Below are 15,906 nucleotides of genomic sequence, written 5' to 3' on the forward strand. Positions count from 1 at the left end.
GAGTATGCAGAATGACTCCAGTTCAAAATGAGACATTGTTAGATTATGAAACTAATATTATTACTGGATTAATGTCATCTTCACTTTATTGTTGCAGCTGGTAAAGTTGAAGCTGATTTAAAATACTTACTTTAAAACAATGATGTAACAAAACACCATCAACTATATTTAAAATATTGTGTTGTTACTCTGAATCAGTGAACAAATGTGCAGTATTATTATTATAGGATTTAAATATGTACTTTAAAACAGTTTGTAAGATCAGTTCTTGAGTAGATTACTGCAGGACAGCAGAGTATCATGTGTAATCCTGAGCGGACTCTAACGGCCACAGACAGATAAGTAGGTTAATTGGTAATGATGTGTTGATTCAAAACTTGGGTTTGGAAGAAAGTCAAGGACACGAGAGACGATGGATCTTACAAATAAGGTTAGAAAGAAGGAGTGGGGGCGACGTGCACATGAGGGAATGACATGTTTTGGATTTGTTTTCTGGGAAAAAGGAGGTTAGGGAACAAAATACTGCAAAACTGATACATCAAGAACCTGAGGTTTCAACAGACTCTGGTGTCCTGGTTAATCACTGAAGGACGTCAGGATTTATCTGTTTATTTCTGTTTATTCTGACACAAAACAAACTGTTTTCAGTCTTTAGTCACTGGAACTTGAACGTATGTAATATTTGAGCCACCACTGAGACCTGCACCACCTTTATTGGTAAAAACTATATTTTGATGCCGAATCAGGTAAAAGTGAAGAAGATCGTGTCATTACGTTTCCTAAGGTGCTGATTCATTCTTTTTTCCTATTTCATCCTAAATACTAACTACTGTCTTACTTCAGCCAGACAAACTGCCACCACTTATTCCAGTCCTTATTTCCTATTTGATGCCATGTCACCACCTCCCACCACCACCCCTCTGCTGCTTATCTCTGTCTCACAGCGCTGTGATAAGTCTTTGGCCTTTATATTGTGTGTCTGCTGCAAAACGCTGAGTAATACGTCTTTGTTATCTCTTGGAAATGCCTCAAATGCAAATGAGAGTTTTACAGCAAGGCAGCAGCAGCACTGACAGTCGCCCGCTGCTTTATATCCTGTGTAATCTCTGATAAAATAGTGTTATCATGCAGCCGAGGCAGACAGCAGTAATAAATCGTTTAATGATAGAGAAAGTGCTTCACACACAAAAATGAAAACTTTTGAGGAGTCAGGACACAATTAAAAATGAGTTGATACCATAAAACAAATATACATTTCTTCAAGAAAAAAGATTTTTACAAACTAAAAAGGTTTTTTTAATGTCTGCTGGTTAATAATAAGTTGAACTCAGTTCAGGGTTTAGATTTACAGTATCACCTCTGTCTAAACTAGTTAGGAAACAATAGTTACTGGTAGTTGACAGAGAATTTCAGCAGACACAGTATCAGAGGATCTACAGACACACAGCGTGGTATCATAAGCATAACTGAAATCTAACATCTTCTCTGAAGAAGCAGCTGGAGGAAGTTCCTCTGTGCAGCACCTGATATATTGGAAATCATCCACACTAAAACCTCAACCAGTTAATGAGATGATAAATCACGTGGAAGAGAACCGGCAGCAAAGTTCCTATATAAAGTTCCTATATAAGCTCCAAGTCCTGCATGTTCAGTCCTTCTACTGCAGTAAAATATGACATATTTATATCTCTTATAACTTTTCAAAACTTCTCAGGTCTACAGAAATCTCCTCTGACTCGTTTTTACAGATCTGCGTTGTTAAGACCAGACTTTGCTAATGAAGAACCCACATTTCTCTTCATCTCGTTTGTTTAGCTGGACTCTGTCTAGTTTTAGGACTAGACATTCAAAACTGGATTAAACCAAATGCAATATTAAGGTTGTTGGGTCACAGTGACCCCGGCCCCAAGAATCCAGTACATGATGATGTAATCACATGATATGAATCTGTCAATCGATCTTTATTTGTAAAGATTTCTGCAATTCAATGCACTTTAAGACAACGTTAATGTTTTGTAATGTGGAGTAAAAAACATTTTAGATCAACATTTTTAAACATGAGCATCAACTGAATTCAGATTGAATTCAGCACATTGTGAGAAAAGCAGGCTCCAAATTAAAACTCTGTAGCTTTTCAACTGTAATAAGAGCCGTGATACGAGCTGCACAGGTTAAAGTGCGTGACAAAAGTCTGAACTCTATCTGGGACAGTGTCTTGAGTGATAATGAACTGCAGTAAAAATCACATGACATGTTCCATAACTGTGACACACAGGAATCTCCACTCAGGGTCGATCCCAAAAACTCTTGAAATTCCCTATTTTCAGCCATTAAACCCTTTTTCATCAACACGCTCCGTGTCTCTCTCGTCACGTGTGTGCAGGGTTTTCAGCTCAACAGTCCGTGTCTCTGGTTACACTGAGCGTTTAAAGTCACCAGAAGCCTCGACACACTAATGATCAACTTCACTGTGATGATTTCGACCCGTTTCCGTCTTCACGACTGGAGTCTGAATCCACTTTCTTCATCAAGGTTCCCATCAACGCTCCTCTTCAGGACTTTAGTCCGAGACGAGACATCAGCTGCTCGTACACGGTCCATGCCATGGTGGCCATCATGGTCCTTCTCAGGGACCGAGGGACGGCTCCCCTGAAGAAGCCCTGGAGTCCATGTTCCTTAGAAACGAGGACAGACGTCAATCGAGCGCTGTACAGTTATTTTGTTCAACAAATAAAATGAAACTTAAAAACAGAGCAAACAGTCTTAACAGTTAAAAGTCAACATTGAACCACTGAAGGGACCTAATCGCAGTAACTAAGTACATTTACTGAAGTTCTGAATAAGTACAATGTGAGGACTGGAGCTGTGTCTCCTTCAGTACTGCAGCGCTGATGCTACAGTTCATTTACAGTTCAGTACATTTATTTATTTTGTACTAAGATAGTTACCGTATAGATGAATCTGAGAGCCTCGGCCGTCCTCAGCTGCGGATTGACTTGCACGTGTGTTTTCACTACGTCTGCAGGCTGAGTGATCAGAGACGCCAACACACCAGCCAGGACCCCACAGCTGAAGTTAGCCAGTGGGGCGGAGGAAGACGTGCTGATTTCTTGAGGGAAGACAGACAGCAGGGATTCACTCTAACTCATGTTAAAAACATGCAAAGCTTGAACCGTCACTGTTAACACCGTCTCTCTGCGTCTTACCTTTTGGCAGCGAGGCTTTGGTCTGGCTGTAGAACATGACGTAGATCCCAGAGAAGGGAACGTCTCTCAGCAGCGTGGCCACGAGACCCGAGAACAGAGCTGCAGGACCTTCAGTCTGACACACCGAGCGCAGAGCTCCGAACACGCTCCTGTAACTGTACCTGCCGCACTGAAACACAAACACATTCACTTCAGGTATAATGTGTGTAACAGTGTTCGATACAAAAAGACTTAAGAGAAACTCCACCACTCACTTCAAACCGTGTCTTAATGACGGTGACTGGCAGCATGACGACCCCCGCCACTGTCCGGGCCCCTGCACCCAGCAGCACGGCCTCCAAGGCCCCTGGGTGTCTGCCCTCGACGAAGTGCTGCTTCAGAGAGTAGTAGGTGCTGAAGTAGATCCCGACACCGGGGATGGTACGAACGAAGGACTAGAGGTGGATGAGAGAGCAGAGTCAGAGGAGGGAAAAGCTGAAGCTGGTGAAGTTGTCAACACACAGACGAATCTGAATAAGATGATTAATGATAAGTAGTAGACGTTAGTGTGAAGACGTTCTCACCGGTGAAACTCCTTTCCACAGTCCCAGCAGCTTCTCTGTTCGCACCACGCTCTGCAGCACTGCCACCATCCCCACTCTGCCAGAACTTAAGCAAGAATTTGAGCAAGAATTAACCAATTGGAAACAGTCGATAAGGTTTTAATGTGCTGCGTGTGTTTAGCTCAGGTTGAACTACATGATGCAGACTCACCCAGGCTGCATTCCTCCCTGCAGAGTCTGCAGACGAGTCTTCACCAGGTCCAGAGGCTGGAAAAGCAGCGTGGAGCAGGTCCCACTGAGGGAGCCACACATGAAGGCTTTGATAGCTGGAGGAGCCTGGGAAGAGGAGTTGGTGAAAAACAGTGAGTGAGCTTCATGTGTGATGTGAAAACACTGAGACAGAGCTGGACGACTTTACTTAACTAAAAGTACTGAGATCACACAGCCTCAGTTGATGTGGAGCAGAAATTTGATTTGTAAAGTAGGTATTTGAGGTCCCAGTGATCAGTCACTACATTCACCATTAGTCCAACATCAGAGACCTTTTTTCCTAATTAAATGTTATAATGTGCAAAAACCCAACTTCTTATGTATATTAACTTATCGTTTGGTCAAACATCTAGTTTCTGTTTTAGTTAAATCTAGTTTCCTGTCTTTAAGGAATGTTCTTGTCCCCTTGGTTTATACAAACTGTAAAATCTGTGATGCAGTCTCTCAAGATTCAGTACACGTTCATAATGTTTTATTCAGCTGTGATAAAACAGAGTCGTAATTTGTCTCAATAAACGTATAAATCCAGCAGCCATTCGCCTGCTGCTGTGCAACAACTCCCTGCACGACTCATCATGTTAGAGAGGAAACAAATGTTCATGTTATCAGTCGGGCACGATGCCCAGAGTATAGAAAATAATGTTTCTGCTCAAACCAAAAAAAGGACATGAATAAAAAACCTATATACTAATAATTAAAATCAGATATAATATATATAATAGATAGATAATAATAAACTGTGCTCACTCACCAGTGACAGTTCCATAGTTCTTCTGTATGATGCTAAAGTTTGGTTTTCACACTGAAACAACTCAAATCTAAAAACAGGAGAAATGAAAAGCGTGACACAGTCAGTCCATTAAATTACATTAGATGATGATGGAGCATGTGCTCGGTCGTGCTGTCTGCATCAGGCTGCTGATGTCCACACACACACACGGCCCTTAAATAAAGAGCATCTGACTGACGTAGTGTTTCCCATTTGTGACCATCCAACACAGCTATTCATTAACTAGCCCCACATCATCCTGATACATATTAGGAAGCATCACTCTGCTGCAGGAACTCAATAAACTAATGTGAGACGTGTGCATGTAGAAAATGTGACCTCTGGTTTCATTTCCAGATAACGATCTTTGTCTTTATCTATGACTTGGAAATAAAAATGAATGTTATGATGGAAAAAAAAAAGAAAAACTTTAAACATTTTTAAGATTCACTGAGTCAGAATTATGTCACAGTTCTAAGAAGTTAACATTTTTACTTTCCATCCTAATTTTACCTTTTTATCCCAAAGACAAAAGTTCTATACTGATTAATTAAATCCGCCTTGTTTGTGTTTTATGTGCATGTGGTGCAGGTCTCTCCTCTCCTGGTGCAGGTCTCTCTCCTGGTGCAGGTCTCTCTCCTGGTGCAGGTCTCCTCTCCTGGTGCAGGTCTCTCTCCTGGTGCAGGTCTCTCTCCTGGTGCAGGTCTCTCTCCTGGTGCAGGTCTCCTCTCCTGGTGCAGGTCTCCTCTCCTGGTGCAGGTCTCTCTCCTGGTGCAGGTCTCTCTCCTGGTGCAGGTCTCTCTCCTGGTGCAGGTCTCTCTCCTGGTGCAGGTCTCTCTCCTGGTGCAGGTCTCTCTCCTGGTGCAGGTCTCCTCTCCTGGTGCAGGTCTCCTCTCCTGGTGCAGGTCTCTCCTGGTGCAGGTCTCTCCTGGTGCAGGTCTCTCTCCTGGTGCAGGTCTCCTCTCCTGGTGCAGGTCTCTCTCCTGGTGCAGGTCTCTCTCCTGGTGCAGGTCTCTCCTGGTGCAGGTCTCTCCTGGTGCAGGTCTCTCCTCCTGGTGCAGGTCTCTCCTCCTGGTGCAGGTCTCTCTCCTGGTGCAGGTCTCTCTCCTGGTGCAGGTCTCTCTCCTGGTGCAGGTCTCTCTCCTGGTGCAGGTCTCTCTCTCCTGGTGCAGGTCTCTCTCCTGGTGCAGGTCTCTTCCTGGTGCAGGTCTCTCTCCTGGTGCAGGTCTCTCTCCTGGTGCAGGTCTCTCCTCCTGTGCAGGTCTCTCTCCTGGTGCAGGTCTCTCTCCTGGTGCAGGTCTCTCTCCTGGTGCAGGTCTCTCTCCTGGTGCAGGGTCTCTCCTGGTGCAGGTCTCTCCTCTCCTGGTGCAGGTCTCTCCTCTCCTGGTGCAGGTCTCTCTCCTGGTGCAGGTCTCTCTCCTGGTGCAGGTCTCTCCTGGTGCAGGTCTCTCCCTGGTGCAGGTCTCTCTCCTGGTGCAGGTCTCTCCTCCTGGTGCAGGTCTCTCCTGGTGCAGGTCTCTCTCCTGGTGCAGGTCTCTCCTCCTGGTGCAGGTCTCTCTCCTGGTGCAGGTCTCTCTCCTGGTGCAGGTCTCTCTCCTGGTGCAGGTCTCTCTCCTGGTGCAGGTCTCTCTCCTGGTGCAGTCTCTCCTCCTGGTGCAGGTCTCTCATGGTGCAGGTCTCTCCTGGTGCAGGTCTCTCTCTGGTGCAGGTCTCTCTCCTGGTGCAGGTCTCTCCTGGTGCAGGTCTCTCTCCTGGTGCAGGTCTCTCTCCTGGTGCAGGTCTCTCCTGGTGCAGGTCTCTCCTGGTGCAGGTCTCTCCTGGTGCAGGTCTCTCCTGGTGCAGGTCTCTCCTCCTGGTGCAGGTCTCTCTCCTGGTGCAGGTCTCTCTCCTGGTGCAGGTCTCCTCTCCTGGTGCAGGTCTCTCCTCTCCTGGTGCAGGTCTCTCCTCTCCTGGTGCAGGTCTCTCCTGGTGCAGGTCTCTTCTCCTGGTGCAGGTCTCTCCTGGTGCAGGTCTCTCCTGGTGCAGGTCTCTCCTGGTGCAGGTCTCTCCTGGTGCAGGTCTCTCCTGGTGCAGGTCTCTCCTGGTGCAGGTCTCTCCTGGTGCAGGTCTCTCCTCCTGGTGCAGGTCTCTCCTCCTGGTGCAGGTCTCTCCTGGTGCAGGTCTCTCCTGGTGCAGGTCTCTCTCCTGGTGCAGGTCTCTTCTCCTGGTGCAGGTCTCTCTCCTGGTGCAGGTCTCTCTCCTGGTGCAGGTCTCTCTCCTGGTGCAGGTCTCTCTCCTGGTGCAGGTCTCTCTCCTGGTGCAGGTCTCTCCTGGTGCAGGTCTCTCCTGGTGCAGGTCTCTCCTGGTGCAGGTCTCTCTCCTGGTGCAGGTCTCTCCTGGTGCAGGTCTCTCCTGGTGCAGGTTTCTCCTCTCCTGGTGCAGGTCTCTCCTGGTGCAGGTCTCTTCTCCTGGTTCGGGTCTTCTCATCACCCTTCAGTCCAGGTTTGTGGTCCTCGTGTCTCAGCAGGCATGTAGCTCACATAGCTAATGACCGGTTGTTAATTAGCCGGTGATATTTGAAAAACCGTGCAGATCTTTTCCAAACACTTCCGTTGTTCTGAAGTCTCCTCTAGAACCCACAAGGACTCATGTAACCACCTGGATGATCAAATATTTAATCCACTGAAGGAGAAAATACCAAAACAAAGATGGCGGCGAATCAAGTGGAAACTTCTAAACATGTTTCAGATATAGATTTTCGTCCAGATGGTTCAAAGAATGATTCATTATTTTAACAACCTAGTGGTTTAAACTTCGGAAACAGATGGTTGTAGTGTAGAAATGTATTTCCTGCAGGAATTCCCGTTAGATGATCACATTAGGAAACACACATGGAAACAAGGTTTAAAAGTTATTTTCAGGTACTCCTGAACTTCACTGAGTGTCGTCATCAACTTGTGACTTACCGCTGCTGAAACATCACATTTAAAACATAAATATATAAATAAAATATCTATAAAACACTAATTACCTTTAAAAACGGCTTCATTCATAACTTACACCGGCCGGTTCCTGATGACGTAGAGTGTCGTAACGCGGAAGAAGCCCCGCCCATATCAGAGTCGTTGGCTTCTGATTGGCTAATCAGCTCCGACGGTGACGTAAAGACTTAAAGGGCACTACCTACTTGACAGGTGAAAGGTTGTGAGCACATTTTAAATTAGTCAACACTAATTAATCATAATTATATAATCTATTTAGGTAAAATAGGAGGGTTTAAAACATCATTAGTATGTACTAGTATTAGTATATGTAACCAACTCTAAATCAAAAAGCACAACTACACAAGTACAAGTGATTTCTATGATCATCATGATCTGAGGGACAATTAAAAAGTATTTAAAGTGCTGTGCTGATAACAACATGAAGGTTCATGAATGTCTGAGTCTATTCCAGGTTCGTTTCACGTGTCTCATCAATCAGATTTCTGCAGAGTCTGTTCAGGTCTTGTTCAGACTCATGAACAGATTCAAGGAGAATGAAATTCTGCATCTGCAGATTAATGTCAAATAAGAAAAGTACAATGTTTGTCCCTGAACTGCAGTGGAGTAAAAGTACTGATGTTTGTAAGTATCTCAAAATTCATGAGTGAAATACAGCTGGCAACTGTAGGAATCAAATGTAAGAGTAAAAATCACCAACTGCAGCAGTAATTCCCACTGTAGATGGGTGAAGGTATGAAGTAGCATCATTTGGAAGTAGTATATAAAATAGTACTTAACAGCTACATTACACACAGTATCACTGCTGGGATTTCTACTCCCCCTCTGTATCTGTAGCCAGGACAAAATGATTCAGACAGAATTTGAATAGTGTTTATTTCAACTTCAGTTCATCACATCACGACTTTCTAACTCAGTTTCTTATTCATACACTGATTTATTGTCCACAGTGAAACCACTTGTGATTTCTGTTCTGCTGGATGGAAATCACTGACTGCCCTCTGCTGTTAGTGACTGAGTACTTCTCAGTGTTTTCACTTTAAGCTACTTTATTCTTTTTTACACGTGAAACGTAACTTCTATGTGTATACATATGTATTCCAAAAGGTATTTAGATTAATTTAGCAATTTTATTCTTTTATTTCTTTTTCTGCTTTATCCTAATAATTTAGACATTTAACATTATATGGACACCTCCTCCACAAATATTTAATAGTAATATTATTCTTTAATATTTAACTTTAATTTTACATGTTGGATTTTTGGATTATGGCTCTAAACCCCGATGAGTACTTTAAGTGCATGTTACCCATAATATTCCTATACTTTGACTTTAACGTCGTAGGTTTTAGTATTTCCAGACGTCCTTCTTGCTGTGAACCTCATACCTGCTGTTAACTCATTAATTCCCTTCAGTCGCTTGTTAAAACAAACGCGAAATGATTCAATCACACGTGCAGCAGTTTAGAAAGCCTCTTTAATTGTAATAATACCAACATTTCACAACATGATTTCCATTCCAGAGGTGCAGACAGACAAACGGTACAAAAGATTTGAGGAGATGCAGTATTTTTTTTTTTTTTACTTTCATTTTGGTTTTGAAGTGTGAAAGACGTCGTTTCATTGTGAGCTGTAACACATTCCTCTCACTTCCCAGCAGTGTGAGCCAAAAGCCGCCCCCCTCCCCCCGAGCACAGCCTGCAAAGGTTTGGGGTCATCTACCTGGCCACATATTAACCTGCCCCATATCTATATGAAGCTCTGCAGGCCAGTGGACAGTATCGTGTGCAGAGGTTTCAGTGATGAAGCCGGGGCTACTCCTCCCTCAGCAAGCTGTGCCCTGAGAATACAGTGTCTCCTGTGAGTAAGAAACTACCCCCACCACCCCGTTAAACTTTACCCTGAACATTAACAAAAACACTGATAGTGATAAACACAGAAATCAATGCATGTCCAGAAAACAAAGCCAACATCCCTGCTCAGTACAATGAAGCTGTATTTAAGGCCTTAGTGTGTGTTGGCAGTCACTAAATGAGCAGAGCATGGTCTTTCTTTTCTCCGTCACAGAGGCAGTGGTTTATAATGTCAAGGCTAAAGTGTTCTTCTCATCTCAGTGCAGAATTAAGACATTTCAGCAGTCACAATAAGATGCCTTCGATAAGCGCCAATGAGTCCAATTCGAAATCTGCCTTCAACTTGTTTTTCCCCAACATGAAATGTGAGTGCATCAATTTATTAAGCCCCAAAGAGTAGACACGATGCTAACTGCAGCTAAACTGATAGGATACATTTCAGCATATAAACCTTCATTATAAACTGAGGCGAGAGCAGGATAATAAACATGAAGCATTTCCATTCTTAACCATTATAAAAACGTCTGCATAAAATACAAATCTATAGATTGAGATATCACTTTGGTCCCCTCCAGTAATTGTTCTTCATTCATTTTTTATTTTTAATTCATCTCTTTGTTTTCTCTTTCTTCAATTAGAAAAATAGATGCTAAAGCAGGACTTACATAACTGGAATGTTTCCTTATAAAAATATTTTTTTTTATTTTTCCCAGAGAATGAAACAGGAAGCGGAAGAAAAATTTGGCCCAAAAATAACAGGAGAGTATTTGTCAGCATGTGATTGTCTGTTTACTGGCTTGTGTGTGTTGTGTGTGTGTCAGAGTGTGTCAGAGTGTGTCAGAGTGTGTGAAGAATGCATAGATTGTGGATGTTCAACAGATCAAACCGTCACAGAGCTAAACTGGGAGGAAACAGCCGAATCTTGCTTCTAGTTTTGTTGTTTATTCTATTTATGTTCCTCTCGGTTCAGCAGGTGCAGTGATGGGTGTTCTAAGGAGTTGTGTGGCACTGTGGTCGTTCACTCAGGTTTGGGTTCGGGGGTCTCGCTCTTAGCCTCGCCGTCCTCGTCGCTCTCGACGCCACTGACGCCACGGGGTATGGCGCGGCGCACATTGAAGGGGAGATCTCCACGCCTGAAAACCAAAAACACAGTGAGCAGGCTGCATTTGGAATAAAAAGAGCAACGTCCTGCATTTAGATTTGATGTTTATACCGGTTTCAGTTTCAGTTTTCTACCTCCTTCACTGGAATTATGCAAATAAGCACCACCAATGTTTGCATGTTGTTTGTTGTATCATATCTTTACTGACTGGAGGTACAGAGTAAGTGTTCAATAGCAGTATTTGCCACAACAAACTGATCGATTTGAATTAGGTGTAAATGAGACGAGCTACAAAGTACAAGAAAATGATTCTGATTTCTTCAAACATAGTGTTTGTGTGATGAGACAACTCTACAGTTGAGGTCAGCTCTGTTTGGGATCATCTGTGTCTGAAAAGGGCTGAAGACTTGAAAATGTGCATGTTTGCAGAATGCTCCTCTGTAACAGAGAGTTACCCACAACACCCCCGTCAGGTTGATGTTGGAGAAACAGAACTCCTGATTTCATTTCTAACAGATCTGTCTGTGTTGAAAATAGAATAAAAAGCTACTGCGTCTCTTCACACACCTGAGTTTGTTCTTGAGGCTGGTCACTTCACGGTTCATGGCGTCTGCCGACTCCGTGGCGTCCTCCAGCTCCCTCTGCAGCTTCCTCCGGTTGGCGTTGGCTCTCTGAGCCTCTTCCTCAGCCTCCTCCAGCTGACGCTTGAGCTGCTTCATGCGAGTGTTCAACTTGTCGGCCTAAGAAATGTTACATTTTCATTTAGTCTGTATCTCACAGAGATCAGGATCATCTTCATAAGAATTAATTCATGTGATGTCAGTGTTTAGATTATTTTGGCATGAAAACATCATGCAGCTACCAGGCTGATTGAAAGCACTGACATACTGATAAAGCTCATTAACACATAAGAATACAGCTATAATACAGCACAGTGGGGGTGGGAAACCTCCGACCTGGTCTTTGTACTGCTCTGTGTTGCGTCTCTCGTCGTCCACCTGCAGGATGACCTCTTTCAGCTTCTTCTCTGTGCGTCTCACAAGCTTGGTGGCAGCCTGCCGCTCCCTGGGTGAAGAGCACAACACTGATCAGACTGAAGCCAACATGACACATACTGCAGGTGAAGTTTGGACCTTTGAATCTAATCTTTGAAAATGTAAATAAAATATGTAATAAATAGACAGTGCATGTGCGCGCACACACACAGACACACACACACCAAATATATATATAATAATTTAAAGCTAAACACAATAAATCATCCAGTGTTTGATGAGTTTAAATTAACAAATACTTTCAGAATCATTTATAGTAAATAAGGTTTTTACCTGGTCTCCAGGTCCAGCTGCTCCTCCAGCTGAGCGATCTTGGCCTCCAGGGCGGCCATGTTGGCCTTGTACTTGGACTTGACGGTTCCCTCCAGCTCCTGCAGCTTCAGTTTCAGCTCCTTGTTCTGTCGCTCCAGCTGAGAACGAGCTCCCTCCACACGCTGGGTGGTGCTGCGCTCTGCCGTCAGCTCCACGTTCATCTGGTCGGACTACGAGAGCAAGTTTCCATACCTCTGTCAGAACATTTGTGTTTTCTTGTTCTAAATTTCTCTGGTTTCAGACTGATGATAACCAGCTCTTTATGATTTGCGGTGAAACCTGCAGTTTAATAACCTACACACCTGCAGCATCGCTTTCTTCAGCCTGTCGTTGGTCAGCTCCGTGTTGCACTGCTCCTCCTCCAGCTCCTCCTCCAGCTGAGCGATACGAGCCTCCAGCCGCCTCCTCTCCTCTGCAACCTGAGCGCTGAGACACAGAGTGAAGAAAAGTGGAATGTGAGTAACAGGTGACGCACACAAGTGGTGACAGTTTGATCGTTTTACTGTCTTACTTCTTGCTGGCCTGGTTGTTAATCTCATCCTGCAGTTCATCTCTCTCCTGCTGGGCCTGTCGCTTCACTCGCTCGGCAGCTGCCAACTCCTGCACAGGGAGGAATCAAATCAAAGAGCAACAAGTTCAAGTTCAATCTGATTCTTCACTTTCATCATTCGAGTGGCAAAAGCAGAAAGTAGAAAGCAGGAGAGGTGCAGACCTCCTGCATCTGGAGCATGTCTGCCTCCATGGTCTTCAGCTTCTTCTCAGCCTCTTTGCTCTGTGTCAGGATCTCATCTCTGGACAAACGAGTGTCTTCCAGCTCCCGGACAAGATCCTTCATCTGAGCCTGAGGAGACAAAAGAATGAGACCGAGTCTGAGTAAACGGAACAAACGTTTTTGGTTTTCAAACACTTCTTGTTTGTCTTTTCAGCGACTCACTTGGAGTTTCTTCAGCTGTTTCAGGGCCTCTTCGCGGTTCTTGTTGGCCAGGTCAATGCCTCCTTCCAGCTCCTTCAGATCCAACTCCAGCTTCTTGCGAGCGGCCACGGCGGCAGAACGCTGCTTCCTCTCATCCTCCAGCTCCATCTCCATCTCCCGCACCTGAAGGACACACCAGGGATTTCAGACATGTCTTCTATGAGAAACTGCCCTTTCCACCTTTAACCAAATCCTCTCCGCACCTGTTTGACCAGAGCCCTCTTCTTCTCCTCGCCCATCTCATCACGTCCTGCCAGGTCTCTCTCATACTGCGCCTTCATGGCCTGCATGTTGACCTCCAGACGCAGCTTGGCATCTTCTGTAGCCTGCAGCTCGTCCTCCAGCTCCTCCAGCTGAGTCTTCATCTCCTCCAGCTGCTGCTCCATCGCACGTTTGGCCTTCTCCAGTTCGTGGACCTGCAGGACAGCGAAGAGTTTTGTGGTTAAGGCAACAGTATGAACATGTAACGCCTCTGAAAAGACATTTGCCAGACTTACATTCTTTCCAACATCATCCTTAGAGGACACCAGGTCCTCCATTTCAGCCCTCAGCAGTTTGCTGCTGCGATCCTGTTCTTCTTTGACCTCCATCAGAGCCTCCAACTCACGGGTCAGAGCCAGAGCCCGGGTCTCCTTCTCACGAGCCTCAGCTTCAGCACGGTCACGTTCCTCTGCATAGCGGGCGGAGATGTTCTTCTCCTCGGCCAGCATCTAGAGTAAAATCAGGACCAACAACAACTCAGACATGATCAACAACCCTTAAACACACACCATCTCTGGGCAGACTCCTTTCTCTCACACTGTACTCATCGTCTCACCTGGTCAAACTTCTTCTGCTTCTTCTCCAGGTTGGAGACAATCTGCCGGAGGTGGTCCTGGTCCACCAGCAGGTCGTCCAGCTCTTGCTGGAGACGTGTCTTTGTCTTGTCGAGCTTCTCAAAGGCAGCACACTTCTCCTCCAGACGCTGATTCACTCCCTCCAGGTCCCTCTGAAGCTTCTTTTTTGCCTCCTCAGCAGAGTCCAGACAACCGGAATCCTGCTCCACCTTCTTCTTCAGTTCAGTGAGCTGTGGGGAAACAGGTGGTGTCACTCACACTTTCTATACTGAGCTAAAAGACAGGAAGTCGTCATCAGACAGTGCAGCAGCCTTCACATGTTCTACCTGAGCCTGTGCCAGCTGAAGCTGCTTCTCCACGTTCCTCTTGGCCTCTTCTTCTTCCTCCAGCTGTTCTTTCAGGTTGTTCTGTTCGTCCTCCAGCTGCCGAAGACGTGTGTTGAGTGACAGCTTCTGTCTCGTCTCCTCCTGGAGCAGTTCCTGTTGTAAACATGGACGAAGCAAAGCTGGATTACACAATAATCAAGAAACGCGATGTTTGCAGGGAAACAGCTGAAGATGAAACAATAAAATCTGACCAAGTTTCAGTGCAGCAGTTTTAATGATATGATAATTTGTTAAATAACAGTTTCACATCCTGCTCTACTCACATGTGAGTTTAACAGCACAAGCTGTTTTATACTTATCTATAATAGGTGGGAAGTTTCTGTGCTCATTCATTTTAACATTAAATCTGTATGACAGATCATTCTTTGAGTGACCTTTTGTTTCCTCTCCTCGTGTTAAAGATGCAGAAACCTCAGTTTTTTTATTAGATTAGTAATTAATAAGTGATGAGCAGCACGTCTGGCTCAGATAGATGTGAAGTGTCCTCTCTGAACATTTCTGTCGTCCTTCTGTACCTGAACATCCTGCAGTTGCGACTCCACAGCAGAGCAGTCTTTAGCTGCCTTGATGGACTTGCCCTCGACCTCGCTCAGCACGCTGTTGACATTATCCAGCTCAGCCTGTGGGCAAAACACATCAATGTTTGCACTGCACAGAAGAGTCAGGTAAAAGATGTAGAAGGTAAAAACATTTAAAAACATAATAAAAAGCACAGACAGAGAGAAGAAACATTGATGGATGCAGAAATCAAAAGAACAGGAAAACGCTCCGTCACTTTCAGAGAGCTGCAGTCGTACCTGCACTTTGGTCAGTTTCTCAGCCAGCTCCATCCTCTGGCGTTCACTCTCTGAGTGTTTGAGCTGCAGCTCCTGGACCTGAGCTTCGGCCTTTTTCCTGCGATGCTCTGATTCTCCTTTACCCTGCATCAGCGTCTGCATCTCAATGGCCAGCTCGTTCCTCTCCGACTCCAGAGCCTGCTTGGCCTTCTCCATCGACACTTTGTTCTGCAGGGACATGGTCAGTCAATAATAAATGTGTGCGCATGAGAAATGGACAAGAACAGCTGTTAGAGGCGGCAGCGGAGATCTGAAGTACCCTCTTAGCCTGCTCCAGCTGCTCATTGAGCTCGTCGAAGGCCTGGCTGTGTTTCTGTCTCATCTCAGCCAGCTGGTGTTCGTGGACTTTGGCCTCTTCATCCAGAGTCTTTTTAAGCTGTGCCACCTCTGTCTCACGCTTGGTTCTGAGGAGACAAAGCACACGTCATTCAGCTGGTGTCAAAATGTCAAACACACCCCAGTCCCCAGACCAGAATCTGTACCTGAGCTCTTGCTGAGCAGCTGTGGAGTCCAGAGTGTCCTCCAGTTCGGTCTTGAGGGCCTCCAGCTCCTCTCCAAGGTCCCTGCGGTGTTTCTCTGCCTTGGTGCGAGCCTGCCTCTCCAGCTCCAAATCCTCCTGCAGTTCAGAGAGCTGCGCCTCCATCTCCCGGATCTTTTTCTGGGCCAGGTTCTTCTGCGCTGCCTCCTCCTCGATCCTTCAGGGAGCAACAGATCAGCAAAATAAGTCAACAGAGCTACAGACTAACGATGACAAGCACTTTCTTCACATGACTTCTGTTCATACA

At 45.3% G+C, this 15,906-nt stretch overlaps 2 protein-coding genes across 5 annotated transcripts in view; both read right to left on the reverse strand.

Moving 5' to 3' along the window:
* Positions 1-2,031: 2,031 nt before the first annotated feature.
* LOC113154725 (mitochondrial glycine transporter A-like) lies at positions 2,032-7,857 on the reverse strand. Of its 3 annotated transcripts, none has more exons than XM_026349076.1 (8): positions 7,798-7,857; positions 4,770-4,836; positions 3,960-4,084; positions 3,770-3,854; positions 3,461-3,640; positions 3,207-3,375; positions 2,949-3,109; positions 2,032-2,675 (listed from the first exon to the last, which is right to left on the reverse strand). In XM_026349076.1, exons 2-8 carry the CDS (start codon positions 4,782-4,784, stop codon positions 2,553-2,555), a joined length of 858 nt encoding a protein of 285 aa, XP_026204861.1. In that variant the 5' UTR covers positions 4,785-4,836; positions 7,798-7,857; the 3' UTR covers positions 2,032-2,552. The 3 variants fall into 3 exon arrangements, with proteins under 3 accessions (XP_026204861.1, XP_026204878.1, XP_026204870.1); XM_026349093.1 differs by lacking the exon at positions 7,798-7,857 and adding an exon at positions 7,733-7,741; XM_026349085.1 differs by lacking the exon at positions 7,798-7,857 and adding an exon at positions 5,301-5,352.
* Positions 7,858-9,226: 1,369 nt separating this feature from the next.
* LOC113154160 (myosin-9-like) overlaps positions 9,227-15,906 on the reverse strand; it is a 30,858-nt gene continuing 24,178 nt past the window's right edge. For both annotated transcript variants that reach the window (XM_026348208.1, XM_026348199.1), the window contains 16 exons: positions 15,604-15,816; positions 15,381-15,525; positions 15,083-15,289; positions 14,801-14,905; positions 14,226-14,378; positions 13,881-14,129; positions 13,561-13,773; positions 13,267-13,479; positions 13,025-13,186; positions 12,803-12,931; positions 12,602-12,690; positions 12,393-12,516; positions 12,052-12,260; positions 11,680-11,788; positions 11,291-11,463; positions 9,227-10,754 (listed from right to left, as the gene is read on the reverse strand). In XM_026348208.1, coding sequence (XP_026203993.1) covers positions 10,640-10,754; positions 11,291-11,463; positions 11,680-11,788; positions 12,052-12,260; positions 12,393-12,516; positions 12,602-12,690; positions 12,803-12,931; positions 13,025-13,186; positions 13,267-13,479; positions 13,561-13,773; positions 13,881-14,129; positions 14,226-14,378; positions 14,801-14,905; positions 15,083-15,289; positions 15,381-15,525; positions 15,604-15,816 — 2,608 coding nt within the window. In that variant the 3' untranslated portion in view covers positions 9,227-10,639. The remainder of the gene's footprint in view (positions 10,755-11,290; positions 11,464-11,679; positions 11,789-12,051; positions 12,261-12,392; positions 12,517-12,601; positions 12,691-12,802; positions 12,932-13,024; positions 13,187-13,266; positions 13,480-13,560; positions 13,774-13,880; positions 14,130-14,225; positions 14,379-14,800; positions 14,906-15,082; positions 15,290-15,380; positions 15,526-15,603; positions 15,817-15,906) is intronic.

The sequence above is a fragment of the Anabas testudineus genome, chromosome 8, assembly GCF_900324465.2.
Source record: "Anabas testudineus chromosome 8, fAnaTes1.2, whole genome shotgun sequence".
Classification (NCBI taxonomy): domain Eukaryota; kingdom Metazoa; phylum Chordata; class Actinopteri; order Anabantiformes; family Anabantidae; genus Anabas; species Anabas testudineus.

Excerpts from the sequence above, each read along its gene's own strand:
- LOC113154725 (XM_026349076.1), bottom strand. Across the intron at positions 3,855-3,959 it reads CAGGGAGGAATGCAGCCTGG|TTCTGGCAGAGTGGGGATGG; the intron begins GTGAGTCTGCAT and ends TTCTTGCTTAAG. Across the intron at positions 3,641-3,769 it reads TGTGGAAAGGAGTTTCACCG|TCCTTCGTTCGTACCATCCC; the intron begins GTGAGAACGTCT and ends ATCCACCTCTAG.